The 15,065-nt window shown below is 42.9% G+C and overlaps 1 protein-coding gene across 2 annotated transcripts; it reads left to right on the forward strand.

Moving 5' to 3' along the window:
* Window positions 1–353: 353 nt before the first annotated feature.
* On the forward strand, window positions 354–9,545 carry LOC100955326 (mitochondrial inner membrane protein COX18). Of its 2 annotated transcripts, none has more exons than XM_003790092.3 (6): window positions 354–756; window positions 2,129–2,229; window positions 4,142–4,305; window positions 4,641–4,765; window positions 6,231–6,338; window positions 9,240–9,545. In XM_003790092.3, the coding sequence occupies exons 1-6, from the start codon at window positions 436–438 to the stop codon at window positions 9,411–9,413; spliced, it is 993 nt and encodes a 330-aa protein (XP_003790140.1). In that variant the 5' UTR covers window positions 354–435; the 3' UTR covers window positions 9,414–9,545. The 2 variants fall into 2 exon arrangements, with proteins under 2 accessions (XP_003790140.1, XP_012660811.1); XM_012805357.2 differs by having other exon boundaries at window positions 4,644–4,765.
* Window positions 9,546–15,065: the final 5,520 nt, after the last annotated feature.

Consider the following 15,065-nt stretch of genomic DNA (forward strand, 5'->3'; position numbering starts at 1 on the left):
TGGTCAGAAAACCTATCCACGAGCTTAATTCCACTACAAATGACACGATCAGCTTCGATTAAAAAGAACGGAAATATCACAAGCCGAAGACTAACTTTACAAGGCGAACTCCCAGTGGAGCGCACCCGCCCAGCGCAGAGCCGCCCACACGCCTCCGGCTCCGTAGTTCCGGTCCGGTCTCCGCGTAGCTCCACCCCATCCGCGTGCAAGTTCCGCGGGTGCGCAGTAGGTTTACCCAAAGCCGCGTGGTAAGGGCGGACTTCCCTTTTGCGTAATTTCCCGTGCGACACATGACGTCACCGGCTTGCCGGAGAAGATCAAGCCCTGTTGCAGGCCGGCACTCAGGCGTCGGCGCAGGCGCGTGGCGGCCTGGGCGGACCAGCGCTGGTCCCTGGTCTGTCAGGTCCACGTGCTGAAGTTTATCGCCCCGCAGATATGCTGAGCCGGCTCGGCGGCCGGTGGCCGCGGCCACTGCCTGCCGCGCAGCTTAGGGCTGGGCGCCTGCCGCGTGTGCCGGGCCTCCAGCGCCCTGCCCTCCCGGTCTGGGCGGCGGCCTCGGTCTCTGCAGCGGGCGCCGGCGGCTGGTACGAGGCCCTGGCCGCGTCGGCGCCGGTGCGGGGCGCGGAGCAAGTGCTGCTCAGCGCTCACGCTGCCACTGGCCTGCCCTGGTGGGGCAGCATCCTGCTCACTGCCGTGGCCTTGCGCGGCGCCATCACGCTGCCCTTGGCCGCCTACCAGCACTACATCCTGGCCCAGGTGAGCGGCCCCGAACTGTGCGCGCACGCCCAGCGCCCGCCCCAGTCGGGGGGAAGGGTGGTGTCCGCCCTGGTTTACTGCCAGCTGTGCTACCTGCCGGGAGCTTAGCGTTATTCGAGACCACTTACGTGCTCAAAAGCGTGACTAGCGTCGGATGTGTTAAATAAGAGATGCTTAATGACACATGGACCTCATTTCGTTTGCATTGCTGGTCTGTACTCGAAACTCAAGCGGTTACTAAACTTACTCTAGAGAATTGAGACAAAGGAATCTCTGCAGAAGAAATTGTGTGGAGAAACCTATAGAATTACCGTCTTAAAAGTCTTAACAGCTAATATATCTGCAACATCTTTCATATCAGGAAAAAACTACTAAGTTAGTAGTTGGTGAATTTGATTTCTTATCCATGCCCGCCCACGTTCAAGCAGTCACTTTTTAGTGCTTTATTCTCTTGTCCTTGGAATCGGGATAGCACTAATTTACGTGCCTACTTCACAATGTTATGAGATCAAATCAGATAATAAGGGTTAAAGTGCTTTGAAAACAGGGAGTGGCTTTCATGTTTTCAGGTTATGATTATTAAGAAAAAAACCAGAAGCAAAAGAGGGAAACAGCAGCGTTAAGGCGGTGAGCTATTTTACCTAAAGATTTAACACAGAGCAGGAATAAAGGCAGTTTTTATTTTTTCTTTTGTGGCTATTAGACTCTAATGAAGACTCTAATAGACTGCTGTTCTCTCCGTCTACATTACCAGGAAATCTAGGGATCAAGTAGCAAAGCCCAGGATGCAGTTATCTTTTAATCCTTATAACCCTGTGAAATAGGTGCTATTATTTATTGTATGTATAGGTGAGGCAACAGGATTTTATTTTTTATTTTCATTTTATTTTACTTATTTTTTGGCAGTAGGATTTTAGAAGCTAAGTTACTTGCCCAGGATCACATATCTTAGTGTACAATTTGAATTTGGTTGTGATTGAGGACATTTTAACCCAATAAACATCTTCTGCTTGGATTTAAGGTTTCTTTCTTTTTTTGAGACAGTCTCACTTCATTGCCCTTGGTGAAGTGCTGTGGTGTCACAGCTCACAGCAACCTCAAACTCTTTGTTTTGAGCCATTCTCTTGCCTCAGTCTCCCAAGTAGCTGGGACTACAGGTGCGTGGCTATTTTTTGGTTACAGTTGTTTAGCTGGCCCTGGCCAGATTTGAACCCGCCACCATTGGTTTATGTGGCTGGTGCTGTAATCAGTGTGGTTTCTTGACATAGTAGACCAGATTTTTAAATGTATTGAGGCAATAGATAGTAAAATTTTGAGTATGAATAGCAGTCCTTTATGTGCTCTTAACAAATTCTACTTTTTCTTTAGCTAGGTGGAAAATTTGCAGCCAGAAATAAAAACCATTGCCAGACATCTTAACCAAGAAATTGCAATTCGTGCAAATCAGTTGAGGTGGTCCAAAAGAGTTGCCAGGTAAAGTTATTCTTTGCAGATAAGGCCATGAATGAATGAATTAATTAATTTATAATGTGTAAATAATGATTTTAATTATGGACTTGGGCCTTCTGTAGCTTTGACCGTAGTTATTTTGCTCTTTCACATTTTAGTAGGTCACTATGTGGCGTGACAGTTTTGTATATGGGACTGAAAGCAAAGACAGAGACAAAGAAGAGCAGGTCCCTGAAAAGACAGACCTATAATGAAATAACCACGGTGGTGAATTAAGTACTAGATAAGATTACGCTCAAGAAGCCAGGTCCTCCGGAATGTCAGGGAAGCCCTCACAGGATGACAACTCTTTGCCATTCTGTTGTGATATTGGTCAGCAAATGTCGGCTGTTCACAAACTTGAAAAGATCCATGTACAGCAGGTAGCAGGCTACAGGAAAGGGGAAGGCAGAAATCCTGAGAGCTGCAGTAGCAGCCCTTGGATAGCCATGGTACTGTCCATCAGCTGTGGTTGTCCTGTGTAGTTATCTGCCTTAGAAAATCCTTGTCACAGAGTGCTTGCCTATACCCAGTGATGCCTGTAGCCATTCACTGGGAACTTCTGCATCTCCCTGCTCCAATCCCCTAAGCTGCTGCTTGTTCACTTTCCCAACTGATCCTAGATTGTGAGTGTTCAGTTCGCAGCAATGAGACAGATACGGGCTTTGTGGTATGAATATATATCATCTATATTTTTATTATCCGTGTATTTTTTATCTATGTAGGTGTAAATTTGCCAACTGTGTTTAACATGAGATTGCATCCATCTTTATTTGGTGTTAAAAAGACCTGACATTAAAACAAAAAAAAAAAATTGTGATAGCTTAGTCTTTATTTGATAAAAATTAAAAGTTGACAAACCTGTAGTTTTGAAATTTTACTGATCAGAGAAATCTGAAAACTACAGCCAAAGGCCAAAACCAAAAAACCCCCAAATCAGTAGCTGCTTACCTGGATTATAAAAGCAGCCTAGACGAGACATGTGGCCTTGCTTGCACAACTCGGCAGGGTGACTGTCTGGATACATCTGTGCATGGATGAGCGGCTTTGTAGAAAGATACATCTGAGGCTTCCTGCATTTTTCACTGGTACCTGGTCTTGAGTGGTGAAAGGGAGTTTGTCAGGTCTACAGCCCAGTCAGCGGACTATCCACACTGGTGATAAATACAGTGTTCCTAGAGGTGGGAACCTGATGTGGAAGTCTGATTTGTGGTTTGTTTTTGTTTTGTTTTGTTTTTTGATTAAAGTTTGCAAAAGTTTTGAATGCCTGTGTTGTATATAATGTGCAAGACATTTAAAGGTGAGTAAGATTCAACACTTTCCCTTTAAGGAGACTACAGTCTGGAAAGTAAGACTTCAGGCAAAAATAGATGTAACTAACATAGTTAATAGAGAAACAGATTTTAAAAGTCTTTGCAGAAGAATTGATTGAAAAACAGCTATCATTTTGACAGGCTAAGAGTATAAATAATACAAAAACCACATAACTACAAAAGGTATATTTAGAGATTAAGTGATTAAGTTTGTCTGCAGTGAAGAGATTTAAGTAAATCGCACTTTTAGCTTCAGTATGTTTGATATTAATTGAGATCATACCATGTCAGTAAAATTTCCTCTGTTGAAGCCTTATTGGCTAAAGACCTCCAGGGAAAGGCTGTAGTCAGCAGCATCCGGCCTGTCAGACTGCTGTGTGGCTTGTGTGTGTTGCTGTGGAGTTTGAGAGAAAGAGTGGCTTTGTTCACCCTTTGTTTAGACGGTCCCTTAACACAGTGGGACTACTAACACCCCCACTCAAATCCTTTAGCCAGTAACCGCAGCAGGGATTTATTTGAGCCATGCGGATAAGGCACAATTAATAGTTAAATGACATTTTCTCTTTTCCCTTCCCTCCATGTAGGCTCACTTATCTAAAGCACATGAGGAGGTTTGTTTCAGAGCTGTATGTTCGGGATAACTGCCACCCTTTCAAAGCCACTGTGCTGGTCTGGATCCAGCTCCCAATGTGGATCTTCATGTCTGTTGCTCTCCGGAACCTGAGCACAGGGGCGGCACATTCAGAAGGTAATTGTTAGAAAGCGCTGTTTCTCCCAAGTAAGTTCTCTAACATGTCCTTGTGCTCCAAAAGAAACCATACTTTTTATAATTAGAATACGTTTGCTATGTTCTTTATAAGCGAATAGAATTTGACACATTTTTAAGTGTAAAAATTTAAAATCTGTAACTGTTCACAGACTAACATTTTGTGTTGAAGAAAAAAGTTGTGCACGAAACTAACCTGAATAAATCCAGGGCAAATCTTTAGTGTAAAGAACACCTTATTAGAATTGGCAACTACTTGTATATTTCTCTCTGCTATTTTTAGGACTTCTGTTACTTTATTTATAAAACTGTTTCAGCAGGTTTTTCTGTTCAGGAGCAGTTGGCTAATGGTGGGGTCCTATGGTTTCCTGACCTTACTGCTCTGGATTCCACATGGATTCTGCCCGTCTCTGTTGGTGTTGTCAACTTATTAATAGTGGAGGTCAGTGGTTTTAAATGAAATTTATTTGCCATTGAAATCACTGGGATTTTTGTTCTAACATTAAATATACATTAATGTTTGAGTTGGTGGAAATACCTCTGAACTAGTATTGACACTCTTTAGTTTCTTGTCCCACATCAGAACTCTCATAATTAAAATAAGAGCACTGAATAAGAACACTTTCAAAGTCTTTTTCAGCCTTAAAATTATTCTGAAAACAATGTAATATATACAGTTGTGATTAATTAAGATGCCCCATCAATGAAGTCTATTAAATAAATTTATTCCCGCAGTGTTTAATATTTGATTTTCTAAATAGGGAACATAGTACCGCACTGTTACTTTTGCTGTGTGGCCTTCACCAGATGAAGTGGGGAAAGCACATACGTGTACAGTGTGCCCTGCCCGCCATCCACCCTTCGTCCCACGGTGCGGGACTCAGCGTTTAGGGAGAATATGCCTGTGAGCTCATGTGTGTGTGTAGTGTACATGCAGGTGCAGGCCTGAGCAGGGACATAAAGCCTCTGATTTCATAATGAGTTGTTCTAACACTCTGAATAGAACATGGACTCAACTGGACTAAACACGATTTACCTCAGTTACAGTCTCACAGACTTCCTGTCCACTCATCTAATATACTGGGAAATGTAAGGTCTCAAGTGCAAGTTTCTTGAGGAAAGACTTCATATGTATCCAGATGTGTTTTCTGAGAGCTTGTATCTCAGTTCTCTGTGGTTGGTAGTCAGTGACTGTCCCGTAAATCAACACAAGGTCACAGTGAACTGATGTCAGTCCTCTGGTCTATTCTTTCATACCATCTAAAGACTGATATGTAAAAGCTCATTCTTTCTTATAATATGTGACAGCATTGTCATGAGCAATTTATATGAATCAGCTAATTCAATTCTTAGAATAACCCTGTAAGCTTGGTATTATTTTTATTCCCTTTTAAGATGGAGAAAGTGAGGCAAACAAAAGTTGCATGGCCACCAGAAATGCAAGGCTGACATGTGAAACTAGGTAGTTTGACTTAAAGAGTTATGAGCTTGTTGGTAATAATTATACAGAATTCTTACATAAAACTTGAAGAATCCCTTGAAGGTAGGTACTATATATGAATCATTGCCCTGTGTTTTTGGTAACAAGTATTTTAAAAGCTCCATTTAAGAATTTTGCAGTTATTAAGTTTATTAAGAGATGATCAAACGAGGTACACACTCATCCCAGCTATTTGGAAGCTAAGGCAGGAGGGTCCCTTGAGCTCAGAAGCTGGAGACCAGCCTGGGCAACATAAGCCAGACCCTATCTCAAAAAAAAAAAAAAAAAATCCATCAGTCATTTAACTTTTTTTGCTTTTAATAAAGTAGAGGTGGAAGCCTGTCAAAAATAAGTTTGTATTTTAAACCTTACTGATTTAATATATATTTTAACGATCATTGTGTCTGTATGTCTTCTACCCCTTTAGATTTTTGCACTACAGAAAATTGGAATGTCCCGTTTTCAGACGTACATCACCTACTGTGTCCGTGGGGTGTCAGTGTTGATGATTCCAGTTGCTGCAACGGTCCCTTCGGTGAGTACACACTAACATTGTGTGTGGCGTGTGCTGGACCTCCATGCCCTGAGCTTACCCTGGCTGGTGCTCTGACTCTTTACTGACCTCCCTTATTGATTTCAGAGTTTGGGGGATAAATAATCTACTGTCTCTGTCACCAAATAACACTTGAGTGTTTTGGGGGGTGGGTTAATCTTCTTTTATGTGAATGTCTCTTAACTCTTCCTCTAAATCAAACTCCGTTTTTCTGTGTTTTTTTAGTCTTACAAAGTATCTTTCATAATACCATGTACATAGTATTGCTTTGCTTGATAAATACATTGAATTATTCCTGCCTATATAGACTGGACAAAGAATTTTAGCATTTAAGAAAGAAACAAAACTTTGTGCTAAGCCCATATTGGTTCATCTACAATATTATTTAACCTCAGAATGGGCCTATGAGATAGATACACTTGTGTCTGTTTGTGCATAATTAAACTTATGCTAGAAATGGAAAAAAGAAATGGTAATATTTGCAGTTACTTCAATTTGCATTTTTCCACTAATACTTTAGAAGTTGCTGAGTAAAAGCTGTCTCCGGGATATCTCTGGTTTTGCTCAGAGCTGACACGCAGACCATAAAGTAGAATCCAGTTGTTTTTAGTAGTCAGGTCTGTACTTCATAGCAATTTTCTAGGAATCTAAAGAATTGTTTCTGGCTTGAAAATCTTTTCTAAGCTTTCACTGGCTATAATGTTACCACAAGTCCTTTGTAAAATCATTTATCTCTGAGACAGACACACATAATGTCCTGAGAAATAATGCAGTAACATCAAGTACCTGTCATGGTGCTTCTCACTTCACAGTGGCGTTTTCGGGAAGGAGAGTAATTTGGATTTCCCTGCGCTTCTGCAGAGAACAATGCCGTGTAACTGAAGAGACCCACGGGTGTAATCAAGTAGGGGCTATGACCTTTCAATAAGTGAGTGGGTTTAAAGTGACTAACAAATATCTAAAACAGTACCATAATTAACCAAATTTATTTATTCTCTCCAATATAGAAATTCAAAGCAGGTAGTTTGGGGGTGGTGTGGCAAGTCTGTGAAGGCATGAGAGACCCAGCCTGCTGTGTCTTTCTACCCACAGGCTGAGATTTCTGCCGTCTAGGCCACAGGCCATGGTCATGACGACTGCTGGAACTTGTTACCTTGCAGGAATGACACGGCTGCTTTGGGTGCGGTCACCTCCTTTACAGGAGCCTGCCTGATGTCCCACCAGTCAGCGGTGGTGACTTCATCATTATGTGGTCTGACCTCACTGCAGAAGAGGCAAAGAAAGATAGTCTTTGTCAGGTAGCAACATACCCAGCTAAAAATCAGGATTTTGTTACTAAGGAAAGGGGTTGGTAATTAGATGGCGGCTAATGGTTTGCCATAGTTGCACTCAGGTACTTTTTTGGTTGGTAGATAAGTCAGGTAATAATAATATCTGATATTTATTCAGTGTTGACTTTGGGCCAAGCCCTGTTTTAAATGGCTTGTGTATATGACCTAATGTAGTTCTGCTCCTACAGTGCAGTGAGGGAGGCACTGTTAACAGTCACCACTTCGATGTTGAGGAAACTGAGCCACAGGGAGGTTAAATGACTAACCTGAGGTCACTTAGCTGTTAAATGGCAGTCCTAACACACATCCAGGCAGTCTGGCTCCTGTTCTTAACTGTTGTGCTAATCTCCTTGAGGATGTGCTGTAATACTTCCTCCCCCTAAAGACTGACTTTGGCACAACTGACAAGAACAGGTGTTGGATGGGGGCCACAACTGTACTGCTCTCTGTGAGCCATCTCACTTAATTGTCACCACAGTCCTCTGAGGCAGAGATAGCTACTCTCCCCCTTTTATAGATGAGGAAACTGAAATAAGAAAAATATCTTCAGGCCAGGTGCAGTGGCTCACACCTATAATCTTAGCACTCTGGGAGGCCAAGACGAGTAGATTGCTTGAGCTCAGGAATTCAAGACTAACCTGAAAAAGAGTGACACCCCCATCTCTACAATTAGCCAGGTGTGGTGATGGGCACCTGTAATCCCAGCTACTGGGGAGGCTGAGGCAAGAGGATCTCTTGAGCCCAAGAGTTTGAAGTTGCTGCAAGCTGTGATACCATGGTACTCTACCCAGGGTGACAGAGTGAGACTGTCTCAAAAAAAGAAAAGAGAAAGAAAGAAAAATAATTTCCTTAAATAAATGACAAATAGGATTCAAATCATAGGCAGTTTGACTCTTATCACCTGGACTCAGAAACTACATGGTTTTGCTTCTAGGGTTCAGTTACGTTCTGATGTCAAAGAAAAATTTGGAACTGATGTATGTGTAAGAGCGGTTTGAAAAACTATGGAACTCAGTCAAAGACCTAAATAGTCTGGATGTTAATACAAAAAAGGTGAAGATACTCCTGAGACTATGTGTCTCAGAAGCCAAACAAAATGCATCCCTGACAAGAGAAACATTTCTGAGAAAAATTTGGAAGATAGACAACTATCTGGGGAAAAATAAGGTTGAGGGAGGCTACGTTTGCCGTCCTAAATGGCCGCGCCTGCAGTGTCCCGCCGTCAGGATAAGCAGCTTGCCAGGACTCCTGGTGGGACAAACTCCTCTTAGTTGCCAAAGATGAGATGAGAGCTCTCTTGGCCTCTGCTGGGGAGCTCCTTTCTGTCACTACACTCTGCTCTATGTACCTCTCTCTCTGCTTTTTTGTTCTTTCTTTAGAACTCCTCTTGTCTGTCAGGTCTATCAGGGGACCTAACAGCTGCTGCCCGTCCTGCTTAGTTGTGGTGGGCTTATATTTACAGAGATGGTGGTTTTGGTTTCTATTGCCTGCCTGCCTCTGGACCATGGTGTCCTTGCAGAATGGTGCTAACGTTCGTGTCTTTTCTTTATAGTCACTTGCTCTCTACTGGTTGTGCTCCAGCCTCATGGGCCTTTCACAGAACTTGCTGCTGCGTTCTCCTGGATTTCGCCGACTTTGCAGAATACCGCTGACCAAGTCAGATTCAGAAACTCCCTATAAAGACCTATTAGCTGCTTTTTATGCCAAGATCATTTCCAAAAAATGACATATTTCAGTAATTTTCAAGCAGTTATAAGTGTTACTATCACCATCATGTGTGTAGAGATTCCAGTATTATTTAATTTGCCTTTGTTTAAAATTATGGACTAAATGAAATACTGTAAGTTGAGACATATTTCTGAACACAATTAAATCTTTCAAGTGCTAGAAATGTATGTTTTTTTTGTTTTGAGATAGTCTCACTCTGTGTCCTTGGTAGTACTGTGGTGTCACAGCTCACTGCAACCTCAGACTCCTGGGCTTAAGCAATCCTCTTGCCTCAGCCTCCCGAGTAGGTGGGACTACAGGCACCTGCCACTATGCCTGGCTAGTTTTTCTGTTTTTAGTAGAGACAGGTCTGGAGGTCTCGCTCTTACTCAGGCTGATCTTGAATTCCTGAGTTCAGGCAATCCCCCCACTTCGGTCTCCTAGAGTGCTAGGATTACAGGTATGAGGCACTGCACCCAGCTGTATGTTTAATTCTAAAAGACTATCAAGGTGGAATCAAAATGTCTGTCCTTGTTTATAAAATTACACTTCATAGGGGCTCAGAACTTTGAAGAACAGAGTTAGAGACTGAATGGTGTCAAATTATACTAATACATAAAAGCTTGGAAAATAGGAGAATTCAGTGAGGTGATTTAGAGGTAGGGAGGATTATTGACCTATTTGAGCACCTGATCAAAGGCTGTTATGATTTCCTCTGCAGAACAATCCTTAGGACTCACTATTGGGAACGCCACTGACACCCTGAAGGTCTTCTGGCAACTCCTGCTTAAGAAATACTGTTGTATATCTCCGTTGTACGGTGAACAAAACTCCCCTAAAGCTTCTGCACTCCTCTGCACTTTTCCTTTCCTCTACTCCCCTGGGGACTCAGGATGGCTGAAGGTGGAGGACATTAATTTGTACTTACAGATTATTACGCTTCTCCTATGTAGAAATAACTTTACCTTCACACACAGCTGACGAGACCGCCCACCACCTGCCTGCTCTGTTCTGACAGTCAGTGCTGCTTGCTCACCCCACTTACTCGCCGGCTTGCTGTCTCTGTCATCAAAGCTAAGAGTACCATCCACTGACAACTCTGCCCCTCAGCTGGTTCCTCTGCTGTGTTAGATAATAATTTCCTTCCCACCCTTCAGGAGTAAGTTTTTCTTTTTCTTTTTCTTTTCTTTTTTAATTAAATCATAGCAGTGTACATTAATACTATCATGGGGTACAGTGTGCTGTTTCTAAATACAATTTGAAATACTTTCATCCAACTGGTTAACATAGCCTTCATGTCATTTTCTTAGTTACTGTGTTAAGACATTTATATTCTACACTTAGAAAGATTCACATGTACCTTATAGGAGGAACCATAGGCGTGATCCCACCAATCACCCTCCCTCCACCCATCCCCCCTCCCCTACCTCTCCCCTTTACCCATATTCTTGGGCTAAAATTGGGTTATAGCTTTCCTATGAAAGCTATAAATTAGTTTCATAGTAGGGCTGAGTACATTGGATACTTTTTCTTTAATTCTTGAGATACTTTGCTAAGAAGAATATGTTCCAGCTCCATCCATGTAAACATGAAGGAGGTAAACTCTCCATCTTTCTTTATGGCTGCATAGTATTCCATGGTGTACACATACCACAATTTATTGATCCATTTGTGGGTCGATGGGCACTTTGTCTTCTTCCATGACCTAGCAATTATGAATTGGGCTGCAATGAACATTCTGGTACAAATATCTTTACTGTAGTATGATTTTTGGTCTTCTAGATATATACCTAGTAGAGGAATTATAGGATCAAATGGCAGGTCTATTTTTAGTTCTCTGTTCTCCAGATGTCTTTCCAGAAGGAACCTTATTAGTTTGCAATCCCACCGGCAGTATAGAAGTGTTCCCTTTTCTCCATAACCACGCCAGCATCTGTGATTTTGGGATTTTGTGATATGGGCTAATCTTACTGGTGTAAAAGATTCCTATTTAACAAATGGAGCTGGGCGAACTGGCTGACGACCTGCAGAAGACTGAAACTGGATCCACACCTTTCACCACTAACTAAGATAGACTTTCACTGGATTAAAGATTTAAACTTAAGACATGAAACTATAAAAATACTAGAAGAAAGTGTTGGGAAAACACTTGAAGAAATGGGCCTGAGTGAAAATTTTATGAGGAGGACCCCCTAGGCAACTGAAGCAACATCAAAAATACACTACTGGGACCTCATCAGATTAAAAAGCTGCACAGCCAAGAACACAGTAAGTAAAGCAAGCAGACAGCCCTCAGAATGGGAGAAGATACTTGCTGGCTATGTCTCCGACAAAGGTTTAATAACCAGAATCCACAGAGAACACAAACATATTAGCAAGAAGAGAACAAGTGATCCCATCTCAGGGCGTGGGATAGCTAGGGTGTTGGGTAGCAGAGAAAGCTGACACATGTATCTAGCACAGTGGTTCTCAATCTTCCTAATGCTGTGGCCCTTTGATACAGTTCCTGTGGGTCGTGATGCACAGGTTGAGAACTGCTGATCTAGAGAGAAGCACAAAGATGAGTCTAAGAGATCTCACAGTCCCCATCCCTGAAGGGGTAGGGTAAATAGGCAGAATTTTAGAGTTTTGAAATTTTAGCTTTAGTTTTCTATTGCTACAAGTGGCAAATTATCACAAACTCAGGGATTTAACACATATTTACTGTCTTAACAACTATGGAGGTCGGAAGTCTGGAGTGGGTCCACAAGCTGCGTTGCTTCTGGGGCTCCAGGAGAGTAGGCATTTTACTGGCCTCTCCAACTTCTAGAGTAAGGATGTCCCACCTTTTGGCTTCTCTGGGTCACATGGGAAGAAGGGTCGTCTTGGGCTGCACATTAAATACACAAACACGAAGGAAAGCTGACAAGCAAAAAAATAAGGGTCTGTGAGTAATTTTCATGATATGCACCTCCACAAAGGAGCACAAAAAGTCGGCACATAACAAGCCTCATTAGGCAGTGGCTTATTCAGAGAGGCTTTGAGTTTAGAGACTAGGCAGTGGCTTATTCAGAGAGGCTTTTAAAATAGAGCAAGTCCCAGGTTTGTGATTACTAATACAGAAAATGTACATATCTAAGTAATAAAACATCTAGGCTTTTTGATTTTTTTAATAACAAAAGTGAAAGAAAACTTGGCAACATAAAACCAGTGGGATGTGTGACAGTCTGTTTGAGCCACTGATGCATCAGTGTCTGGCTGGATGGAAGTAGCTGCAATTCTCAGGAGTTCTCAAGGTGCTCACCAGATATTTTGGTTTTAACTTTACTCCGAATGTACTTCATTCCTGAAAATAGTTGCTCACAAGTGTAAGTGCTAGAAAAATGCAATGGCATTGATAAGGCAGGATGGAGAAGCAAGGGATGTGTCTCTGGGAAGACAGGACGCCTATGAAAGTCCAGTAAAGAGACCTGATCTGATTTCTCTTCAAGTCGAACAGCAGATGGTAGCTCTGTGCATTCTATTTGAAAACTGGCTGGTAACATATTTATGTTTGAAAATGGAGTTGCAAATGTCCCAAAATGTTGATTATTTTCCAGGAATCTTGAAATATTTTCAAATTCTTATACCAAATCAAAAAGCTGGGCTGCGTATTTTTCACCGTTCACAGGACAGTGTTCAGCTGTTTAGCCAACGTGTGAAAAGACATAAAATTGCTTCAATTTGAGCTTGCCATAATTGCAGTTTCATTTTGAATGCTGTTATGAAACATTGCATTGATACATAAGTAAGTTGGTTTTCACCTTGAAGACACACGTGTAACTCATTTAAATAAGCAGTTAAATCCACTAAAAATGCTAAATCTGTCAGCCAGTTTTCATTGCCCAGTTCAGGAACAATTTTCTTTTTGATGCCATAAATGATAGCATTGCAAATCATAAAATCTTTTCAACACTTGTCCTCAACGTAGCCATCAGTACTGTTAGTGAGTTCTTGGGCTTGGTGATTCAGCCCCTGCCACCTGTGCGGTTCCTCCTGCCCCGATGGGGGTCTTCGTGTCCTTTCTTGTGCACTGCAGGGAAGCTCAGTGAAGGGACTGGCCGCCTGGATCTACATACCCTACTTCCAGTTTGTGCACCCACCTGCTGGCTCTCAGGGCAAGATTGCACAGTACACTGTTTCTCTCTGGATAGCCTAAATCTCCAAACCATTTTCTTCTGGGGGCACTTTTTTTTATTACTGTTTAGCTAACAGTTTGGCAGCCATGGTGGGAGGTCACTTAGCTTCGTTCTTGGTTGCCATATGATTCAAGCACAAGGGAACACTGTTGGATGCCTGGAGGAATGCTCAGAGGGAAAGCATTGAAATACAACTTGGTCACTGTTACTGTGGAAGCAGAAGGCTGTGACAATCAGTAAGAGGAATCATTAAAAGGAAATTGGGCATTTGTTCCAAGAAGTGTTTTGTCCCCCCCCCCCCCACTGGAGAAGGCCTGCCCTCTGTGGATGGGGTTACAGTCCTGTCCTTTTTTCTCACCTGGAAGAAGGCACAGCAGAGCTGGACAGGAAGTCCATCAGTTCTCTGCTTCGGGGATGAACTGTAATTTAACTGGTGTGATATCCGCAGGTGAGAATTTAGGAAGAGCTTCCTTTCCTACCTGTTTTTGCTTCATCCACGTGGGTGGCTTCCAGTTATAAACTGTAGCCCAGGCCCACATAGCCATGCTTTCCTCACAGAGAACCTCTTCCAGTCTGCTCCTTGAGCCCTGCCACCGTCCCTTGGCTTCCTACTCCTTCTTCCTCTCCCCTCCTGCTCCCAGCCTACTCTGTAGTAGGGGTCCCTGAAATAATTGTCCAACTCCGTTCCCTAAGGTGTTTGCTACTAGATGGGGTCCAAAAGATAGAGGAGAGGATATACATGGTAGTCTAGCTTGAGAGTAAAATATTCTTTTAAAAAAGATCAGATGCTTCATATTGTGAAGGTTTATGTCCTACCAACACATTCCCCTCCTTCTGTATGTTTTTCGTTTTTTGGGTTTTTTTGCAGTTTTTGGCCAGGGCTGGGTTTGAACCCACCACCTCCGGGGCCAGCGCCCTACCCCTTTGAGCCACAGGCGCCGCCCTCCTTTTGTGTCTTGTTATGTTAGAGGACTGCCTTCTACTCAGAACAGAAAGCTCTTTGCTGCCACCTTAGATGGGGAAGCTTCCAGCTTCAGGAAGCAGCGGCAGAAAAAGAAGAAAAACACATTGCACCATGTTTTTTTTAAAAAAAGGCAAACGTAAGCTCCCTCAGCTTTCTGACATCAGTCCGCATGCCTCATCTGTGCCCATGGTCTCTGCCTTCCTCTCTTGGTGCTGTAAAGCGGTGTCTCCTCTGCTGTCCAGCCTAGTCCCTGCTTCCCACAGGGACCTCACTGCCCTCCTCCACCCTGCAGCACCTCTGAAATCGGGGTGTGCCCGCTACTCCCTGTCACACCCCGGTCAGTTCCCAGCCTTTCCGAGTTGTCGGTAGTGGCCGTCTCTGCCCTCTCACTCTGCTCCCTCCACTGGACCGTGCTGACCTTTTGCATTATGCTCTAGGTCACTAATTTGTCTGTCAGCTATGTCTGGCCTACTGAGGTTTACTTCAGTTATCTTATTATATTTGTATTTTAATTATTCCAATCACTCCTTTTCCACAACAGCCTATTTTT

The sequence above is a fragment of the Otolemur garnettii genome, unplaced genomic scaffold (genome assembly GCF_000181295.1).
Source record: "Otolemur garnettii isolate 467f Iridium unplaced genomic scaffold, OtoGar3 scaffold00039, whole genome shotgun sequence".
Lineage (NCBI taxonomy): Eukaryota > Metazoa > Chordata > Mammalia > Primates > Galagidae > Otolemur > Otolemur garnettii.